Source organism: Anser brachyrhynchus (assembly GCF_964034855.1).
Source record: "Anser brachyrhynchus genome assembly, chromosome: 6".
In the NCBI taxonomy this organism is placed as follows: Eukaryota; Metazoa; Chordata; class Aves; order Anseriformes; family Anatidae; genus Anser; species Anser brachyrhynchus.
The window spans coordinates 14,592,762-14,614,848 of NC_137700.1; the positions used below are offsets into that span (position 1 = coordinate 14,592,762).

At 41.5% G+C, this 22,087-nt stretch overlaps 2 protein-coding genes and 1 long non-coding RNA gene across 10 annotated transcripts in view; 1 reads left to right on the forward strand and 2 right to left on the reverse strand.

Annotated features, from left to right (window-relative positions):
* The window catches only part of LDB3 (LIM domain binding 3), a 121,830-nt gene extending 120,382 nt beyond the window's left edge, over window positions 1–1,448 (reverse strand). For both annotated transcript variants that reach the window (XM_080597928.1, XM_080597931.1), the window contains exon 1: window positions 1,309–1,448. The gene's annotated coding sequence lies outside the window, so the exon portion shown is untranslated. The remainder of the gene's footprint in view (window positions 1–1,308) is intronic.
* A 75-nt stretch (window positions 1,449–1,523) lies between these two features.
* The window catches only part of LOC308197455, a 66,582-nt gene continuing 46,018 nt past the window's right edge, over window positions 1,524–22,087 (forward strand). For all 3 annotated transcript variants that reach the window (XR_013952939.1, XR_013952940.1, XR_013952941.1), the window contains exons 1-2: window positions 1,524–1,664; window positions 8,667–8,797. This is a non-coding gene — a long non-coding RNA (uncharacterized lncRNA). The remainder of the gene's footprint in view (window positions 1,665–8,666; window positions 8,798–22,087) is intronic.
* OPN4 (opsin 4) overlaps window positions 1,687–22,087 on the reverse strand; it is a 46,111-nt gene continuing 25,710 nt past the window's right edge. For 2 of the 5 annotated variants that reach the window (XM_080597938.1, XM_080597934.1), the window contains exons 7-12: window positions 21,718–21,825; window positions 20,380–20,560; window positions 18,890–19,042; window positions 18,261–18,329; window positions 17,763–17,801; window positions 8,804–16,839 (exon numbers count right to left, since the gene is read on the reverse strand). In XM_080597938.1, coding sequence (XP_080454064.1) covers window positions 16,648–16,839; window positions 17,763–17,801; window positions 18,261–18,329; window positions 18,890–19,042; window positions 20,380–20,560; window positions 21,718–21,825 — 742 coding nt within the window. In that variant the 3' untranslated portion in view covers window positions 8,804–16,647. Of the gene's footprint in view, window positions 2,699–4,790; window positions 8,271–8,803; window positions 16,840–17,762; window positions 17,802–18,260; window positions 18,330–18,889; window positions 19,043–20,379; window positions 20,561–21,717; window positions 21,826–22,087 lie in introns of those variants that run through there. The other 3 variants (XM_080597935.1, XM_080597937.1, XM_080597936.1) reach the window with 3 other exon arrangements.

Consider the following 22,087-nt stretch of genomic DNA (forward strand, 5'->3'; position numbering starts at 1 on the left):
TTTAGAAGATTTTACGACTTTTGAGACTATGTTAAACTGCAAACCACGCCTGTGGAGAGGGGGAGAGAGACAAAGAAGATACTTTGGGAAGGGCGTAAGTCACACCTGTCCAGACTATTTGCAGCCACTTTCACCCCCATATTGCAAAAAGACCTCAGTGTGTGTTACAAACTTCTCGCCTTATCAGCACCTCAATCATGGTTTTCAAAGGCACCCACTACAGCATGTAATACTTAACGCTTCTGTGGCACCTACTTCACCAAGATATAAAGGTTTTTGTTTGTTTGTTTGTTTTAAAGAGAAAAAATACCCAAACACCTGTTGTTTAGGTAAACGTTACCAACTCCTTTTTACCTATGGAGCCAGAGTGCTTAGGTTACCAGCTTTAGGTCACTAATTGAGCCAAGAGCAGCAACTGGATTAAAATGCAGCTTAGTTTCAAAGCAGGTACTTGAACCAGAAAGACGGCTGCAACGTGCTTTGCTGTTTTGTTTTTATTCTTCTTGCCTGACTCTGGGCTGAAACCAGAAAAGCAACCCTGCAACTACTCTAATTTGTGCCTTGCTGCAGGGAATCCTAATCAACAGTTTTGGCTTAACGAGAGAAAAGAGCCAAGAAGAAAAAAAAAAGGGGGGGGGGGGGGAGAAAAAGGGCTGAAGAGGCTACGTGCAGATCGCTGTCAGCTCCACAGGGCCAGGGCCAGAGCTGACATCTATGTCACAGGATTTCTACGCTGCTGGCTCGCTGCCAGCGAGCCGGAGGCTGGGCACGGCACGAAGAGGGGACAGCACGATGAGGGGACAGCACGATGAGGGGACAGCACGGCTCAGAGGAGGGACCCCGCGCTGTCCCTGTCGGTTCACCACCTCAGAGCCCCCTCACGGCTCCCTGCGCCGCCCTGATGGAGTACGGTCCCCCTACGTGCACGCCCACAGGTGCAGCGATGCAGGATTTCATCTTCAGTGAAGAAGGCGCCCCGAAGCTAGGTTTGACCCAAATGACTCACCTACTTTCTGCCTTCCCAGCACAGCCTCCCCTGGGCAACACCTTCCACTACAGAAACTTTCAATCCGCGGGGAGAGTTTTAAAAGCGGCAAGGGGCTCCCGCCCTGTACCCTCCTCTTGCCAAAGGCGCTTTTCCCCTTGGGCCAGAACAAGACCCCCCGTTTTCCACCCCGCCGCCTCTGCCCCGACCCACACGGGGGCTGCGCGGCTCGGGGCTGAGCGGCCGAGCCGCCTCCGGGCTCTCCCCGGCCCCACGGCTGTGGCGGGCCCCTCTCCTTCCCTCAGCGCCGCGGCGCCACCCACCTGTCCCGGCCGCCGGAGCGGAGCTCGCGGGGCGCAGCCGGTAACTCCAGGGGCCGCCGGGGAGCCACGGGCCCTCAGCGGGCGGCGCTTGCGGACACCAGGGCAGAGGGGAGCGGGGAAGGGCGGCGGCACCGCCCGCCCCTGAGGGCCCCGCAAGCGGCGGCCGCCCCCCGGAGCGTGCCCGGCGCCCCCCGGCTGGGCTGGGAGGAGCGTGAGGGGAGCCGCTGTTGGTGCGGGGACCGTTACTTTCCGTGCCGCTTTGTAGCGGCCGGCTGTGAACTGAGATCGCCTCTTGGCGTTGTGGCAGAGCAGGAAAGTGGCAGCAGGCTGTGGGGAGCCGAGCGCCGGGGCAGCAGGTACTTGGGGCCGGGGGGCGCCGCTGCCCGCAGGGAGGCGGCGAGGCACGAAATGGCGGCCGGGGGGGGGGGGAGCGGGGGCGCCCTCGGCGGGGCTCGGCTGCAGCCTCCACCCGCCGGCCTCCTCCCCGCCGGATCACGTGGCAAATCGCTGCCTTCCCCGCTGCGTCGGAGTTATTTCTATTTATTTATTTATTTATTATACTACTATTTTTTTTTTTTACTTGCCCGCTCTCAGTGTCCCGCAGGCCCCTGTCAGAGAGCCGCGAGGCCGGTTTCACCCTCGGCCTCGTCAGCGGCTGCCTCCTCGTGTCAGCCCGCCCGCCTGTCCCGCCAGGCTGAACGCGCGGGAGGCTGCTCCTGGCCGCCAGCCACCCTTTTACGAGTTAAAAAATAAAATTAAAAACCACCAAAACCCCCAAACCCGACAGGCTGGCGCTGCCTCGCGGCCCGGCCGTTAGGTGCGCGTGCCCGCGGCGTAACGGCCGCTTCAGCACCAGGGACAGGCCCGGCGGGTCGTTGTGGGATCCTAAAGTCAGCGCAACAAAAAGCGCTCAGCATCTTTTGCCCTTCTGCCACAAGAGCTTCAGAACTTCAAGAGCTGTTTCATTTTTCAGCGTTGAACAGTGCTTTTACCATGCTGTAAGCCTCCATCTTGCTAACATTGCACCGAGAGGCTTTGATTCCCTTTGGGAAGATTCGGTGGAAATAAATGAGGGCAGAACCTGATCTGACCTTCTGTGGCACTTCTGTGTACTCTGTACTAGTTTCATCATATGCTATGTGTATTTAAAACCCTCCACAGCCCCAGAGTAGCATGTTTAAGGGGTAGGAATTGTAATTGTCAGAGGATTTTTGCAGTGGATCTGTGTTAATAAATATCAGGATGAAAATACATGCTTTGCTCTCCTTGGAGTTAGCCTTTGCTCTCTGCCATCCGTTGAAGTCCTCATCAAGTCTGCTGGCTTGTAGAAGCCCTCTTTAAATAACAAAAGCTGCAAAATCACAAGTAGTTCTCCTGCAGATGAGAAAACCTGGTAAAGTAGCAGAAACAGTGACTTAGCTGGAAAATGTGATACATACGGGGGGAAATTATCTGTATTTGATGATAAATAAAGTGATGATCTGTTAGATTATTCTGTTCTACGCGGGATTGAAAAAAATCATATGAACATTTAAGGGCATAGAGCTGAACCTTTACAAGACCGCTAAAAACTTGGAATCTGCTCCCTGGAGAACGTTGTCAAGGAAGACTGCAGGTTGGCCTGTCATCCTGTTCTGACAGGAGGCTGATGGGTTCTGCTTCAGAATTTGGATTTGTTTGAAACAAGGTTGAATCTGCTAGCTTGTGCATTGATAGTTAAATCACTCAAGGCCAGAGAATTTGAAAGTATGGGAGCTCAACCTGCTCAGCAGTCTCTAAGGCAGCCTACAGACTGGTTCCCGATGACTTGTGCTGGTCTTTTGGAGGGACAGAATCCCTGATCCTCTTTTTCTAGCAGGCACTGGTCACAGTATTAAACTTTCATTTTAAACAATGTTTTACAAAAATGTTGCTGACCTACCAATGGCCTTGCAATAGTTCTGTGAAACACCTCCAGGATCACCAGTTGAAAACTAGAGACTGCTGGCAGGCCATCCTATGCAGACAACCCTAGCTGCTCTCTGGAAAGTGGCTTACTAAAGATTTAACTGTCCAGTCTTCTCTGAGACTCAGTCTATGTGATTTGCTTTTGACCCATGAGTTTCAGCCCAGCCTGGACAATTTCCTTTCTTGGGAAATTCTGATAGTTCTGCCAAGGGTTAATTCTGGGTTTTCTCCAAATCTTTCTCCAAGTCTTTTGTCCAGCTTTCTAATCACAGTCTGGTCTCCCTAGCTGCTTCATTGGCTGTTCAGCCTCAGATCAGTCACAGGATTGTTTTCCTCTTAAAAATAAACAATCAAAAAAACCCACACCTCACATATTTCATAAATTCCTGTAATACGATTTCATACCTGGTTATGTTTATGAGGCATTTTGATAAGCTGTTTGCCCAATTTAGTTGCATTAAGTGTGAACTGAAGATACAACCATTGCAGACGGAGAAGTAAAAGAGTGATTGCCCTCAGCAAGGCTGGCCTCCTCCGCTACTGAGGGGCTCCTCGCCAGTGACGCTGTTAGGGAAATAGCGAGTAAAGTAATACATTGCAGCACAAAGTACGGACGTGCTTTCTCCTGGGATAATGCTTTTGACATCTGATCTCTTTCCCTCGGCCACTGAAGGGGTTACAGTTCTGAGTGCAGAAGTAGTGGTGAGCGAGTGATGAGTGTGGCTTTCTGAGAGCTTTTGTTACTTTGATTGCAACCGATAACAAAATATTACCTTTAGTCTGATTTGCACTGTGTAGGTGTTATTTCTCTGTGGTGACTTTGATGTGGCTGTTGCAACAGAAGAGCTCACTTTTAGAAGAACACAGATCTAGGGTGCATTTGCTCTCCATCAGCTCCAGTAAATGAAGCCTTTACATTTGTGACTGCGTTTATTGCTTACCACCGTCCTTTGCACATGCTGTGTAAGGGGGCTGGAGATTCAGTGGTCTGTTCCTTCTGTCATTAGTGAATAAAATCAATTTGCAAAACAACCCCCAGTTTTCACTTCCCCTCTAATAAAAGCCTGGAGGAACTCCATTAAAGCGAACACTATAGGTACGTCCAGTAACAGTCTGATTGACGTGGGATTATAGCTTAAATATTGGCATTGGCAAAAAGTCTGCCAAAGGAATCTAGTATTTTGGGTCTTCACAGTTATTTTACTTAGCAGAAACTTTACAGAAGATCTTAGGGAAATGTACCAAGCATAGCTCAGTTGAGAATCATCTTTTTAGTGTGGTTCTACCTTGTAAGACAGAGATCTGTTGTTCCCATTTTCAGTCTTCTACTACTTTTGCAAAGTTCCTAGTGTTGCCAACATAGAAAGGCAAACTCATTGCAACTCATCTTTGCTCAAAATGAGGTGTTTTTTTTTTTTGAATTTTGCTCAAAAATAAAAAAGAAGGCTGTCAATATGGTAACCTTCTTGGACTGTTCCTGTCATTTCTCTGAGCTGCATTATTAGCATATGTGCCCAGCACAGGGTCAAAGCAGAGTTAGGGCAGGAGGTAATTCAAGATGGGCCGTCAGCGGGATGGACTCCAGCAGCACAGCTTGACTCATAACCCAGGCTGCTTTCATGCTTGGGGCCAGTCCAGCCTCAAAATGCCTACACAGTATCTACAAATCTTGTGGTCCAATCTTAGACAGAAGAAGAGCTTGAATTCTCTTCAAGTTTAAATTTGGTCTTTTTTCAGTTTATCTAAGTAAATGTTGGCCTCTTAATTCTAGCTCACTGTTCGTCTGTAAATACTCAGGTGTAATTGCATGCTCTCTGAAGGGAAGGGTATTGTGAATGTCTTCCTGTCTGTTTCACTTGATACCTCTCTGCAACTTTCAGTTGCGGGCTGATTAATCCATCATTGCACTTTTCTTAAAACAGAAACTTCAGTCCTCTGTTTTGGTATGGAAAAAAGCTCACAGTTTGGACCCTTTACACAAAGCCTTCAAAATTTTGCAGCACTCCCAGAGTAAATGCTTTGCCCATTGAAAGATAAACTTGGGTACTGCGGTAAATTGCATTGTCAGGGTTGCAGAGAGACTTCATGCCATACTCTCACTCAGTGCTGATTATCATCGGTGCTTACCACAAAGTGGTGCCAGCTGAGTATCAGTCTTGTTCAGCTTGGTTACCTGGTGCCTTGATCTGATGATTTGTTCAGCTGATCCTGTCGGTTTATTGAAACAATTTGAATTGTGGCCTCTGAAGACTAGGGTAAACTTAGCTGAGAAAGCTGAGCCAGTTGGCTCTTCCAAATAATGGCTTAACTCAAGCACCACTTTTCCTTGAAAACTAAAGAATTTGGAGAGCATTAAAACATACATTCCCAGAAACCTTTTAAAAGAAGTATTTAAAAACAGATTTATGACCCCTGGATGGTCCAAATGAAGAGACTGTCCACCTCACCTACTTCAACAAACCAGAATTAACAAATATTTTGCTCTGTCACTGGTACATTCACTGCATCAAAGCAGTAAGTGTGTGGTAAGGAGGAGTGGAACGACCCACACTTTTCTGAGAATTTGTCATCTAACTGCAAATAGAGCAGGTAATTAATAGAACAGGTGAGCTGCCTAAGCAGCTTTTCTCTCAGTGCCCTACAAATAATTCTTTGGCCACTTTGTAGTTGTGGGTAAAGATAATTTTAAAGATTTTCTAATAATCTTGGCAGCCACTGGGGAATTACTGCAGGTGTATGGGTGTTTCAAAGGGTAGCATCCCAGTGCCCCACCTTTCAACATCCCAGAGAAATTTTCCTGGCTCTTCAAGCATGAAGTATATTTGTTTAACACCAGTGCCTGAGCAGGTACACCAGAGTAAACTATTGTTGGAGTAGTGTGCATATTAAAAATGAAATAGAACAAACTAGATTTAAACCTGAACACAACGGTTTTCCTTTAGTACATTTATTCTAGCAATCTGCTTTGCCAGCTACATAAATCTACACAAGAGATTTCTGTCCAAAACTAGATATTTGCTACTCAGCATCCATAGGAGTTTGTACGCAAATTCTCCAACAGAATACAGTGACAGAACAGCTTCAGAGGAGGACTTAGCTATTTAGTAATGATGTAATCAAAGTCATCTCAGTTTTCATTTGCACGTTCGTCCATTCCTTTCTTAGTGCTTTCAGTCGTACTGGCAGTAAAGGAGGAACTGAACTCAAAGCACTCAGGGATAATAGGCCTAAACACATCACTGCTGCAGTAAATGTGGATTCACAGATTCCTAAGGACCTGGAATGACTTTGGTCCCCAGATTCCATGTTGCCAATCTTCTTAACCATTCTTGCATTTTATCCTAATTTCCAGCTATGTCTGTGGCATAGGGCTATACTAGCAGTAGCTTTTAACTCCTGTGGTTCACATTGTTACTGTATGTATGGATTCATGACCTCCGGTTGTAAGAAGCTCAGACACTTGATGTATTAAACCCTTTGGCTTATCCAACAATGAGAGGTAGAGCTGCTCGCACAATTTACGGATGGCCAAGATGTGTTGTAATACTTCTGGAAGAGTTACAGGGGCTTATGGCTAGATTAGAAGGGCAGGGTGAGGGAGTGTGCTGGCTGCCACAGGCCAGTGTGATCCCTAATGAATGTGCTGCGTGCTGGTTTTTAAGTAGTAAGACAAATCAAACTGAATTAATTCAGAACGGTTTAAAATGACAATGACATGCCACAAAGTCTTCTAAGAAAGGCAATTCAAAGGTTAGGTTATTGTACAGCTTGCAAGAAAACCCTGTGTTAATGTTCCAGTTTCTGTTGCAGAGTGAATGTTGCAATGAAATATGTGCTGTGTGATTTTTTTTTTAAGAGATCTTGCAAATTGAGATTAAGTAAAATAATAACAGTCAAATTATAACTGAAGTCAAGTGATTCTGCTGGAGCCAGTGTTTCTTAGGTAGAACCAAGCCACTAGCTCTTGGAGGGAGGAAGCAAGGGAAGACAAGTGCCTACGAGTTAGTTTTATATTGAAACAGAAACCTCATGGTGTCCTCTTGACTTGTCAAATCAACCGATACTTTGAGTGTAATTTGCACTGAATATATAATAGCTGAGACTGTTGCATTAATACTTAGCCAAAGTATTTCAGTTGCTGAAGTTCCACTAAATATTCCTTGCACAAGCAGGATCCTTTTTCAGATATCTCTTCACTCCTAAGAGGTCTAAAACTGGGGATGAGATACTACTATTGTGAAAATCTTAAGCAAGTAGGAAACTAATCATTAAGACACAAAGTGCTCAGTGGTGGATGTTGCTTTACTGCCATGGGACTTTTTGTTTTCTTTTGTTTTAACATTGTTAATTGGCAAATTTAGAGCTCATTTGAGATCTCTGTGAAGTGCTTCAGCTCTCAGAGAATCCTCCTTAAAAAGTGGGTGAGAAATTACATTTCTCTGGAACTCAGCTTCTATCAGGATCTACTTCATGAGACTGAAGTATTATATAGTAAGTCCTTACTGCTGTAAGGACTGTTCCTACCTGCATGGCTTTGCTGGTAAGGCCATGTGGCCCTGGCCAGCTTTTAGCAAAAGAAATGCACTGATGTTACCTAAAACCCAAATCCTATGTTTCCCAGAAATAGTTTCCAATGATGCTGGACAGTCAGCTGCATAGTTTTGAAAACTCCTGTGGTAATTTCATTTTTAAAATCTGGAATTCAGGCAGCTCAAGCTATTGCCATGTTCATGACCTGATCTAATAAGCAATTGCCTTTGTGCTGTGACCCAGTAAAAATGGAGCATGTTCGGCTGTGATGGGGATTCTTTCCATTTCAGGAGGCAGCATAATGAAAGGAAGCTGGCAGATATAGCTCTCTAACCCATGCTGTGGCCTCCTTAGCCCTTTCTCTGAAATCACTATGGTTTGGGTCCTACACGTGAGAAAACTCGAGGAGGTTTGAGTCAGTGAAAGAAGCAAGGGGAAATCTGACGCCAGATGGTAACTGTCCTGTTCCTTTCGGTGATAGTGGCCTACAATAGGAAAGAGGAGAAACATGTTTTGTACAAAGGTATTGTGTTTCATGACACTTCAGGATTCTCTGTCTAATTTACAGCCACTTTATTTTGATAAATTGTGAATTATGTTTTCTTTTTTGCTTCCTTTGTTCTTGGCCATCCTCTTAAGTAACAATTTGGGATAAATCAGGAATTAAAATGGCTGTGATTTATTGAAATGGAGTTTCACAGGATGTTTCATGGAGCTTTCATGTTTTTAATTCCTTCAGATGAAATAAATGACCCCTGCAGTGTGCAAAGTGTGCTTTTACTGTCAAAACTGCATGATCCATTTCTTATCTGATTGAACATAATGATCCAGGACCTGAAAGATTGGTGTGTTAGGTTTTTTTTTCTTTTTTTCTTTTTCAGATAAGAAATGATTTTCAGAAGGAATCTATCCAGTGATTGTGACCTACCACTGAGCTGCCTGATGCTACTACCTCAACTCCGTCCTTCATAAGATTAATCACACTTCTTACTTCGCTGAACAGCAGCAGAAAGTGAGTTTTAATTAGTGCATCTGGAAAACAGCACTTCGAATAAGATGTATCAATACACTTAAAGGGTTCTGACATGTGCTTCTGTTACTCAGAGACTTCAGCTGAGGACAGCAGCATCAAAAGGATTCATATTTTTAAATAACAGTTGAGGGATTATTATAAACCTGGATTCCATCTGTTTACATGCTAAGGTCGAAGCATCCATGCTTCCTTTAAAAGCCAGGAGGGGGCTGTATTTAATTAATGCTGGCACTGCTGCCTGAGAACATTGGAAATTGCTTGGAAAGGGGTACTGTAAGTGTGAAGTAGGGAGAACTAGGAGATGGTGACACTTCTGGGAGGCAAGACCCCGGAGGGCTTGAAGGCTGGGCTGCTCCAGGACCATCCTTGGGGTGATGGATGAGTATCTTGGCCATAGGATCTGCCTGGTAAAAGGAGCAGAGATCTGGGCTTACGGGGTCTCCAGAGGTCAGGGTTACAAAGAGAGGTGAGGTGAGAAACAGCTATTTCACGTCAGGCCCTTGGAGACGGTAAGTGAAGGCCTGCCCTCTGGAGTAGCTAGCAAAGAGATGACTGGTCTCTGCTGGGACTGGGCAAAATGAGAAGAATCTCTAGGAGATGAGGACTGAGTTGAGCAGACTCTCTGCACGCAGTGCAACAGGATGAAGGTGAGTAATGGTATTGGGAAGGAGTTTCTAGATTCAGATCTGAAACGTGTAGTTTAAAAAGAGAAAAAAAATCCTGGTTTGTTTTTAAACCTGCTTCTAATTTTTCCTCATTTTTAAGTGGACTTTCATAGTATTTCTAATATAAACAAATAGAGGGAGAGGTATAACCTGAAATTGTATTCTTTGGCTATTCTTCAGTTATGTGTTTACAACTATGACCAGTCTAATACATATTAATACTACTCAAAGTCTGATGGAGATCTGATTTTCTCAAAATCACAGCCCAGCACTGGGCAGATGCATTAGAATCCAGAGCTTTGTAATGATAGCCACACTCTCCAGACACTGGAATTGATGCTTAGAGTTCTTGATAATATAATCCTATTCTTTCCTTCAATAACTTCCTTCTCCCACTGATAATTTTTGCCCATTAGTAGAGCAGAAACCTTACCCATGATGCATCAGCCCTCTTTCAAGGATCTCTCACTTAAGATTGTACCGGGTAAATTGCATGCGTCTCCCCATAGGTCTGTTTCAGTGCCTTCTCCATGGATAGTTTTTCTTTTAACTTATGTATAGTAGAGGAAAAACTTGATTCGGTGATTTGTAATATACAGCTTCCTCAAGGTAATACATTATTATACATAGGGCTCTTCAAAGAATGTATTCAATTGCATAATACATATTTTTATTAGTTATGTTTTACCATTAAAGTGCTGATTCTACTTCACTCTTGTAACAAAGTAAAATATACCTGTAAGTGGTAACTGAAGTCAATTTGGTGAGTGTGTCTATAAATTATTTCTGTTGAGTACCTCCTGCTGAGAAAATGAATTACTATGCATCCCTTATACACTTCAGTACAGTCTCTGGCTTTCATCTGTAATTATTTCACAATGAATTCTTCAGACTTTTTGATAACCATGTAGTGAAAGATGAAAATGTGAGCAGTTGAAAAAAGAAGTATTATTTCCAGTTGTGAATCTTGGAATGAACTGCAAAAGCTAGAGAGTAGCCTCATGATGATGAAGAGGATATTATCCCTATTTTACAGCTAGCAATACCGATATACGAGATGATTAAGTGATTTGCCCAAGGTCACCCATAAAAGATGGGGAAAAAGCACAAAAATAGAATCTTCAACTTCTGATTCTAGCTTTGCATTGTTGCAGTACTGTCCTTTCTCCTCTTTGTAAGAGTTGGTTTTATCAAAGTGCTTACTGCTTTCTACATCAAATCACAGTTTGCGGCACAAGTTATCTATCAGTATTAACCTTGGCTTTACAAAGTGTCGAACTTAGGAGGCTTATTAATGTACAGTTGCATGGAGTTAGCAGCAAATACTGAACTGGAAAAATATCAGCAAAATCCAGTAACTTTTAGTACAGACCTAATGTACTTTTAACTCTCTCGTTTCAATTATGTATCCTGAGGGGTTGTGTAAATGTCTATGCATGCGATTAACTTTAGGCATCTGAAAAAAAATGTTAAAAATCAATTATACAGTCCAAAGTGCACATTTGGGCACAGATAGTACATTTTAAAGTACTAGGGGTTTTGAAGGAAGGGCTTTTACATTAGGTGTTTGGTCACTTTCTGTGTGAACCTTCAGGCATGGCACTTTGTGGCAGGGTACAGGTGTTCTGTTCTTTCTAGTCAATCGAAAACATACAGTAATTGTAACCATGCCTCTAAGTGTCCCACAGTCTATTCAAGAAAAGTCCTTTATGAAACTTTACGTAGGAGCACTTGTGCTATCCAATTATGTAGTGTCAGATTTTTGTGGCTGTCTCTGAACTGTCTTCTTGTACACATGTGGTAGTTACAGTGAACACTAAATACCGAGGAAAATGAATAATGGCTTTGTTTTTACTTTGTGGATAAAGCATGCTTTGCAAAAGTTCCCTTGAGCAACTCTTTTTTTTTTTTTTTTTAACATATATGTCATAGTCACATTCTTAGTGGCTGAATCTAATTATTCCTAACAAAATAAAATGCTGAACCTGGATGGTGTTACTGAGAGCAGATTCTTTGCGGGGAGGAAGAAACACATGTAAACTTATATAATGTAATGTGCATTGTAACTGCACTATCATAATGTTTCCCATTACTAATGTAGGAGGTAGCTATCTCCAGAATAAACTGTAATATAAGAAAATCACATACAAGTCCATAAATGTAAGCACCAGACAGCGATGGACTAAGAGGCACACCATGAGCTTTTTTTCAGGTCATGCCTGCGTTAGATTGCTTGCTGAGACAGTTTAACCTGAGCTGCAGCTCTCTCTTTCTGCTCTACAGCATATCTGAGGGTTGACTTAAGCCTGATAAAGTTAAAAAGCATTTCCACTAATTCTACTTATTCTTCAAGTAACAGATAGCATCAGAAGGCCTAATTAGGCTTTTTTTTTAATGTGAATTTCTGTGCTTCATGACTGTGTATGTATTCTAGTAGCCCAAATGAAAGTGGATATTAAAAATGGACTCCCATATAAAATCTCATTGGCAAGGGTTGGTTACAACTTCCCTGAAAGCAGTCAGAAATGTTTTTTATACTGACTCTCAATCAATACTGCTGTTTGTGTAAGCTTAAAAAATTAAGGAATGAGAAAAAGGTTTCTGACAAGAGGGATGAATCCCTTTCCATTTTTCCCAGCCACTGGTCCTACTATTTATCCCCAGTTTCAGGTGAGTCTTAATCTTAAGAGTCAATTTCATTGCCAGAAAGTGTTTCTAGGTAGTATGCCAACCAACCACCATGAGACAAGCACTGTGGCCTAATATCATGAGATCCTGACACCTCTGTACCCAGTGAGGTGATATCAGTGTTTGAAAAATGTACCAGCATTTTCCTATGCTGACATGACTCTTCCAGCATTTGCTTTGCTCTGTGAGCCAGGTACATAGAATTCCCGTGCTGTCTCTCCAGCGGAACCCGGCTGCTGGCAGGACTGCTGTAACCAAGCTAATGAAGAAGTACTTTTCTCTAAAAAAGAGCTTTTTTCTTTCCTTTTTTTTTTTTCTTCCTAGTGTTGCACTTTATATTAGACTAATAAGGCTATATTGGCTCTTGAAAAACTTTACTGGCTTTATTAGGCTTACACTGCACTGATCATCTATTCAGTCTACTGTCCTGATAAGGGATGTGTGAAGTTCACGGTTGTCAAGATTTATAAGTTGTCCTATTTACAAGTTTGAAAATGAGCATTTAGGCTGCAAATCTGGTGGGGTGAGGAAGATACAGTAACCTCCTTTTTTGTTCTATATAAAATGCTTAGTGCATGGGACTGTAGACCGTCTCTAAGGTTGCTAGGCATGACAGTAGTCATCAGTTATTTCTTTGTTATAAGAGTGCTTTTATATAAACCTATTTATAACGTGGGACTTTTCACATTCCTATGACATTAACAACTGCAAAGCTACAAGCACAAGTGTTTAAACTGAGATACCTGTTGCTCAACAACTGAAATACCATAGACTGATACTAACGTTGCTTTGCAGATAAAGGCCCTCTTCAGAGTCCTGTGGAAATTGTTTCAGAAGCAGAGACATGCAGCTGCCCTGCCAGAGTTACTGAGAGGCTAATATCCTTCCTCGAGGGATGAGAGAAGGATGAGGGCTACACGGTAGCACTTCCTGCAATGGCCTAAGGAATACCTGGCACCAGTCACACTGAGAGAAATAAGGGCACATGAAATTTATCCACATTATGCCTTAAGGGGTGTAGAGACCCCCAAAAAGCATTGGAGTTGCCTTTTTTTTTTTTTCTGAATGTCAAACTTGCTGTTGGTTTTACATAGGACTTCAAAAAGAAAAACCACTCTTTGCTACCAGAGTGGAGAGAGACCTTTTCTTTCTGTTGGTTACGATAATGCTAGTAAAACTGTGTTTACACCTCTGTTCTGCAGGCTCTTTGATGGCAGTCTGTATCTGTCTTACATGAGAATGTGTGCAAATTTACTCAATGTCATGTGATGTCACTTTCTAGCCTAGTGCTGGATAGAAAATTGTTTCCCAAAAGTATGGAAGATGAGGCTGTAACCTGCAAACCACAGGAACTAAGATCCTTGACAGTATGTGAAAATTGGAAAGACTGGCAGCTTGCAGCTGCCTTCCTAGGCAGTACTTCAGTCTTGACTTCGAACAGCCTTCTGTTACACGGGATCATGATACCTTCATTGTAGGACCACCAGTAGAGCACTCAGCAGTTTTGCAGAATCGCTTGGAGGATCAGACGAAACATTTTTACTTCTGATCCAAGTTTGAATCTGAGCTGCAGCCCATGGAGGTAAAAAGCATGTCTGTGAACTCACAACAGTGCTTGCTGTTGCCTTTGCCAGCAGGCTGCTCTGTCAACAGCTGCTGTAGCACAAAAGGCCAAAGGGAAGTGCCCCAGTTTTGCCCTAGTCCTTTCACACCTCCAAGTCACTGGAACATACCAAGTGCATGGTAAACTGCAGGCAGTCTCGCCAGTGCAGAACAGGCTGTACAGTTGACTTTAATTGAAACATGAATCATCTCAGTCCTAAATTATTTTAATCCAATCAGTCATATCTCTGTTAAAGGGTGTAAAGAGACAGCAAATCGGAAAGAATGGCTGCCAAATAGAGGATACAGGACACAAATAAAGCTGCTAAGATGAGATGGAATATGAACTAATAATGATTTATTCCAAATGCCACTGGGGTTACTATGTGGATGACTTGGAGACAGATTCAGGTGAAATGAGTTTTGAAGGCTTTCCCCAGAATGATTTTTCTAGTGTCGGTAGAGGTGAAGCAAAGTCAGAGCTGTTAGTTACATAGGGAGTACACACAAGAGTTTTGAAGTGCTCCCAAACAAATTCTCCCTAATTAATATATGCCTTTCAAGCCTCTTGTAAGTAGACAAGCACTAGCAGCTGCAGTTCTTTTTATAGATACAAACTAATCTCTAGTACATGTTGGAGCTGAAGGATAGACAGAACAACATGCTGCAGATTCATGGGGCTTTTCCGTGGACATACTCTTTTTTATACCCTCTAAAAGTGGAAGAGAATACAGAAGAGTGTGTAGTCTTCAAGAATACTTCTTGGGAGTAAAATCATATCAGGAGTGAAGGGTCTAGCTCTTAATGACATACCATACACAAATGGCATCTTACTAACACGAGAAAGAGCATGTGTGAGCTTTGACCTATTTTCTTGACAGGTTCCACCTTTTGCAACCCATATGAAACAGGCAGAATTTGCTAGCATTTCTTCTCTATTTTCACATGGCCTTCATGACAAAGGATGGGAAGAATTACATGTTTCATGTTTTCATATAATTTTAAAAGCCAAGAGAGTAAGTCATAACAAGATTCCTTAGGCTTAATGAACATCTTTGAATGTACTTCCTGTTTGAAGGTGATATGTTTCCCCCCTTCTTTTTCTTTGTTGCTAGCTGTATATATTATCAGTTTAATATTGTTTTCTGCCTGGAGACAATATCCGGTAGTGGGAGGTGGAGAGAGGAACTGTACTACTTCTTTTCCATTTCTAATGCCTGTGATTTTATTTCCATAAAAACAGCCTAGATTTTGAACACTTTGTTTCTTTTGGTGGTTTATTACCTGTCTGAACTGGCCAGTTATTTATGATCTGATATTGGGCTGCTTCAGAAGTCATTATCACCTCCATTTCTAATTTTAATAACTATTCTCTTAGTAAACCTCAATTCAAGTAAGTTTCCAAAAATTTGCTTCAAATCAGTGCCCTCTGTCTTCTGGAACCCACTGAAGTTGTTTTCCTCTCAAAGGAATAAATAAGTGTGTTACATTTTTAGGGTCTTATGGCTTTCTCTGATGTGACATAAAGAAGAACTGATTTACTTAGGATAAAATTGCTTGTGGGGTTCATTCATTCAACCAAAGGGAGAACTATTGGGGCTCCCTTGTTAAGAAGTGTTTCAGTAGCTCTTTGTGCCATGTGCTTTTAGGTTTAGAAGGTATATATTCCCCCTGTGGAATGACTATACCTCATCATTCTTGTGATACATACCTCTATAGATCGCAAATTAATTCTTTCCATTTATACTCATGCTCTAGAAGGAGCACCAGGGAAAAGCAGAAAATTACTATTATTTCATAGCACTGTTTTCCTTTCCTTTCTGGGGAAATAAGTACAATCTCATGGATTTAGTCACCGTGGACAAATCCTTGGCTATAAGGATGCTGCTGTTTAGAGAAGGCAAAAATTGAAGTGCTAAATTGGGAATGGTGCAGATTTCCACACATATGTAGAACAATGCTTTTTTGGAGAACTACATCTTCTCCCAAGGCTTAGTTTGGAAAAGCACATCTAAAGATATACCACTGTGAAGTGCTGGAAGGCAAATGTACTGAATTAGCCATAAGACATTTCAGTACAAACACTGAATTGAACTCTGCATTCTTCTCATGAAACATGCTTCAGAGAAGTTGGAGGGGGCTTCCAGAAACCTTCTTATAACTCTGGAACGTTGGCTAATTGTGGGTTAAGTTGGTGTTTAAGTGACTATTGGATAAAGAAGCTCAGTATGGAAAGGAGTGTAGACTCGTCAGTGTGATTCCTTTCTCTTCCCCCAGTATCTCAGAAATTAAAATAAACATCTGAGACTTCAAATTACTGCTCAAGTGCATTACCTTTCAATCGCATTGTACAAGAAAATGAAGGAAAATATGTTATTAATGAGAGAAGGGAGCACTGACTGTGTGATTAAGTTTTCATTTGCTTGAGGAACTTCAATAACGAAGAAAGCATCTCCAGAAAGTAAAGTAAGTTCTTCCTCAAATAGCTTTGAAGTTAAACCACAGTAAGTGAACAAAGGCCAGTTTTGGATCTCATACTTCCCTTTCCTCTCAAATTAATCATAGTAGGCTTGTAGGTAGGATCCATGATGTGGTAGAATATACCTGAGAAGAGTAAAATCCAAGCGAAAGAAATAACTTTATGAGCTGCATAAAGAAGAAATAATAAAATTGCAATGTGATTCAGATCAAGAAGTGAACCACTGGAGACAGTTCTGATGCTGAACAGGTTACTCCCCTTGATTTTATCCTTGCTTGTCTTGTGTTGGGTGTTTGTAGGAGTGTTTCAGAGTGATGTAGGATGGTCTTCTGGATTCAGCTGGTCCATGGTTCTTGCAGAGGTAGTAGCTAAGGTGATATTCTGTCTTGCACCACTCAGCTATTGAAGTTGTTATTCTGCCTGTGGCTTTTGATCTTAGGGCTTAGGAAACCAGAGCTGTATCCAGAAGGAAGCTCTACACCTTGTGTGTTGCTGTATGTTACTATAATGCTGGGTATCTGGGCTGCAGATGGTCTATGGCGAGCCTCTCCTTTTCTTGGTCCAATACCGTTCAGGCACTCACCTCTCTAAAGGATGCAAGGATTTAAAAGAAATGGAAAATGAATATCTACATGGAGATCAGATGGCATCATCTATGAAAATATGGCACATATTCAGATCAGCACTTTGCCAATCCCTACTACTATCTCAGTGCCAAACTGAAAGGATGGAGAAAGAAGTAGATCTGAACACTTTTTGCTATGCCTCATGAGGAACTCATGAGGAGAAAAAAAAGTTAAATAAGATAATATACTGAAGCACAGACTTCGCATTTGCTACTTAACAATCTGGTTTACTTTGATGAAATACCAGGCTAATGACAGCACATTCAGTTGTGGAAAAAAGTGCTGATGATGTGCTCAGATGGTCTATGAATTCAGTGATGTAAGGAGTCCCTCCATAAAGAAACCTAGATAGATGACAAGGCACCAGTTTAGGTTCACTGGGGCAAGAAATGATGTAAAACTTAGGAAAAACAGCATGGATATTTTGAAGGGTAAAGCCAATTAGAGAATGGAAAACAGGATTCCTGAAAACAGGAATCGAGAGAAAGATTAATTTATATTCAGTAGCAGCGCTTAGCTGTCAGTAGCACAGGACCAAAAAATGAGTGTTAGGATCAGGCTAGCAATAGCTTATAGCTTAAAAGGATTACTACTGACAATAAAGGGTTAAAATGTTTCTATTACATTTTGATTATTACTGCAAAGATAAAACTGGCTTTTCTTCACCTATCAACTCTCTTTCTCTTATTTCCCTGTCTGTCAAGAGTTAGGGCAAGTTGATTCACTTGTGGTGTATATATATATGTATAGAGGTATATGTATAGATATATATATATCATTATGCCATAGCTTTACACGGAAGCTTTACATGTTACATGGAAGAAGAGAGAGACACTAGGACAACAACTACTGAAGAAGTAGTATGGCACGTTTCAAAAACTTACCTGTATTTCCTCCATGTTGCGTTTTTGTGCTGTCTTGCACTACCCAAAACAGAGAACATGAAATAGTTACCAGTGTGACTTTGCACAGTGGTACTTGCCACAGATTACAGCTGTCTCAAAGGGACGGATATCTGAACGGCTATCTCAGCTTGCTTTGTATATTATTCAAAAAAGGTGTCATAAAATAATGCTTCCATACTCCACTAAAGAAATCACAGATATCATCAGGGAACCTACTGAATTCAAAAAAATACTCAAATTCTTTTAATAAGTTGGTCTTCAGGAGAACCCTGTAGTACATGTGTTCTGTATCAATCTCTGCTTAGTTTCAGCAGTGATCTACTCTTTGTGGACATATTTTCTGTATACTGGTGGGAGTTTTGTGTGATTTTTACATGTCAGCGAGTAACTTAATTTGCTCAGAGACTGGTAGTGTCAACAGTTTTTGTTCCCTCCCTTAGTTAGACCCATGCCAGATATTTAAATAACAATTCTTACAGTAGGTGTAGCGGAATACTCTGCAACATTCAATTCCACCATTGGTATGTCATCAGCATCTACAACTGCCTGAAAAATGAACACAGATAAGAAAGACATAAATGATGTATAGGTATGTCACCATATCCTACATATGTGAAATAAAAAGGGTGGGAAAAAGAAAGGGAACAGAAGAGGAATGTAGTAATATACTACATGTAATCTTGTAATACTGAATGTAGTAATGTCCTGAATATAGTCTTGTTTTTTTACCTCTCACTGTATGTGTTCATTTCATAGCAAATGGTGAGACAACAGAAAGATGGATCAAGTAATTTGGGAAATATAAGGAAATAAAAATATTACTGAATATACAATTAAAAGCAAACACAAGACATCATACCGTTCAGATGCTAAGTTCAATATAATAGTTCCTTTGCTTGTCAGAAGTGTAACAAGGAAGCTGAATAATGAACCAGGGGAATAAAAATCTGATGACCTTTTACAGCCTCAAAGTCATTACTTACTGTGTTAACTCATAGGTTATTCCTATGTTCTAGGCAGGAACCATCATGATTAATTATGATAAAATGTGCAGATTTGTTAACCTACCAGTTGTCTGAGAACTTAGATACTATACAATCTGTTACCTTCTCAAAAATCCCAGAATGATGGCTTTGCAGTTTAGGTTTGGTTCTTAGGTTACTAGTTTCAGTTGTGCCTTTGCCTGTTCCATAGGAGACCTGTCTGCTAGCAGGACTAGAGATCATACTGGTGATATCGGTTTCCATATCAGTACAACCCTAAAACGAATACAGCAAAAACAATCACTTTAGCTTTCTTAGATTTCTGGCCAGATAGTATCATAAGAATCAGTTTTGCCTAAACAGAAATTGTTAGAGAGACAGACGCTGCATAATATTTTTACAGAAACTATGCCGCGTGTGACTTCATAAAATGTTTTGCTTAAAAAGCGATACGAACAAACCACCAAGTCTATTAAGCCAAATTTGGCTTTTTTTTTTTTTTCCCCTACAGGATTCACTGCAATTTAAAACAAACAAATGAACAAACAAACAAAAGAAACCATTCTGTTATAGACTAGTGTTGAAACTTTTCTAATACACCTGGTCAGTCACTTTAGAAACACTTTGTTCCATGAAGTAGTTCTAATTTATAAACTGTGTTTCAATTAATGGGAGAACATACAGGGAAAAAAACAAACAAAAAATTCAGGAATTTCCTAGGAGTCAAATGTTCTTTTCTGAACTACCTTTTCCTCACTCTGTCAGCCTTTTCACTACATTTCGACTGAACTAAGAAGTCAAAAGAACATAGTGTCTAAAGAAATTGAAATGTCACTGTTAAAAACAACTGACAGAATGCAGAGCTTGACTGCTTAGATACAATGATTACCTTGACTGTGAAAAATAATCACAGAGAAAATAATGGCCTTTTCATATATTTGGAAATTTTATTTAAAACAATTACAGAGTTACTAATGTAACTTTGGGTAGCAAGAGAGAACTTGGGATGCCAAATATTTGCTTTGTTTCCAGCTGCTGTGCAAGACATGTGGCTTCGCTTACACTGGCAGCAGCAAGGTGTTGAGGTCGCCTGTGAAAACAATTCTTTAATGCATTTGTTGATTTTTATCTATGTCTGATGATTAATGTTTCCAAATACAGCCCACTTCACCTTCAGAAAGCATTACCTGTATCCTTAAAACTTTGTTTTCACTAGAGAATTGTTTAGTGACAAGAAGTTTGGGGTTTTGTGTGTCCGGACTCCAGATCTGTGGTCAGATAGGTACCATCCTAGAAGGATGGTCAGGCTTTCAAGGGTGCTCTGACTCTTAAGCTTCCTTTACTTTCTAAAATTCCTCTTGTTCCGTCTTCCCACCCTTCCTTCAGTGTCACAAATGGGAAAGAATACAAAGGGCTACATTTTGCTCTTACACGTCAGCTTTCTGTCTTTCGTTTCACTTTGACCCTTGACTTTTTCTGGAGCTCTTGTAATAAGCACCATAATGCTTATATGCTTAATGAAACACCTAGAGCAGCTACCACTTTGAAGGACTCTCTATGAAAATTAATTACTCTGCAATTAAAAATGTGTGTATGGGAAGCATCTTCCTTACTGATTCACTTTCAGAGAGAGAAGATAGTCGCCTTCTTCCTTTCTGCAGCCCGCTTGTCTCAGAAGACTGGCTGGTTACAGTGGCTCGTCTGGAGGAGGGATAGCTGCTGAAAGATCGTGAGTCTTTTGGAGAAACTCTCAGCAGGGATCCAAGGCAGGGAACATATGTTGCAATGGCTGCTCTAATGGATGAGAGGTAGAACCAGTCAGATTTTTTCTGTTAGCACAAAAATTCAGTCATCATAAACAATGCGTTTATTCAGAGAGATGGACTTATGCCACATGGACTGGAAAATTACTGGGCACAATAAAGGGTTTTCCAGATATCCAATGCCTCATAAACAATCACCCTGCAAGATCACTTATTCACAGTGTTCTGTGGAATTCAAATTTACTGCTTGGCAGGGACAAGGGCATTAAAGTACAATTCTTTGAACCGAAGGGAGCTATTAAAATGATGTTTTATCTGCTTTCAGCTTAATCAGGGCAAAAATAAAATTCTGTCCCTTTAAACTGAGCCTTGCAGAAGTACCACATAATGAATTATTTTAATCTTCCCCTAAGCAGCTATTCTAGCTTCTTCTTGCACATCTGTCTGCCTGGTATCTGCAGAGTAGTACAAAATGTGCAGTTATATTACAGTATTCTTTTTCTCATATGCAGCATAAGGAAAGTCTTTTGCACAGATTTTCTCTCCCTCCCAGCCTTTCCACCTAGAAGTCCGTGCCTGCCTCTTCTCCATCCACTTCCCTTATTGTTCTGTGTAAAGGGTGAAACAAAAGAGTACGTATGGCTTTGCTGCCGTCCATCAGATCCCACAGCCTGCATCTGAACTTGATTTGGTAATCACCCTAGATGTTACAAGCCAGAAGAAATACTATCTGAAATACGGAAGCTTGAAGAAAGGTGGGGAAGACACGCAAAACAGGGAAGGAGTGGCTTGACTTACTGAATTGCATCCCTCCCTGGCCTGGTTAGTTTAACAAACTGCTATTTGTAACACTGACAGATGTCCGGATCTCTCATGAAGATAGTTCACAAAAATTTACGATGATTTCCTCTGAGCTAGGAAAGTCTCTATCTTTTATCATGTGATCTGTAAGTACAGATCAGCATTCCATAAACATCTCTAGCTCCCATCTGCACAGTAAATTGTTCCAAGTACAGATTCCACTGACATTTATATGGCATTGAGAAATTTTCTTGGGGAAGGGAAGGTAGTCTTTCAGAGGCAGAATGAACAGGTGAAGCAGAATTCAGATACTAATCCTTTAAGTGACAAAGTTACTGTCTGATATTTTCTGGTATATATTAAACATAGCTTACAAAGTGAACTTACCTGTATTTGGGGTGAGTGATGGCATAAATGATGGGGTTATGGATAGCAGAAGCTTTGGCAATCACAGCTGGTATTGAATTCATGAAGGGTGTTAGAACATGTGAATACCTAGAGTAATGCAAATGTATTATATATTTAGTATTGAGTTCTACATAGTCTATGCAGTTATACACTGATGAGAACCCCTAATTACTGCTCCTCCAAACAGTGAGAGTGCAAAATTTTACATCTTTTTCCTGCAAGGATCAGCACCAGCCTAATTGCATTTCTGAGAAAGGTGACTTTCTTGGTGCTTCTCTTGCAGCACATCAGTTTTATGACTCAGAGGTAACCCTTGTATTGCTTACCCTAGGGAGAAAGTCTTCCTGCA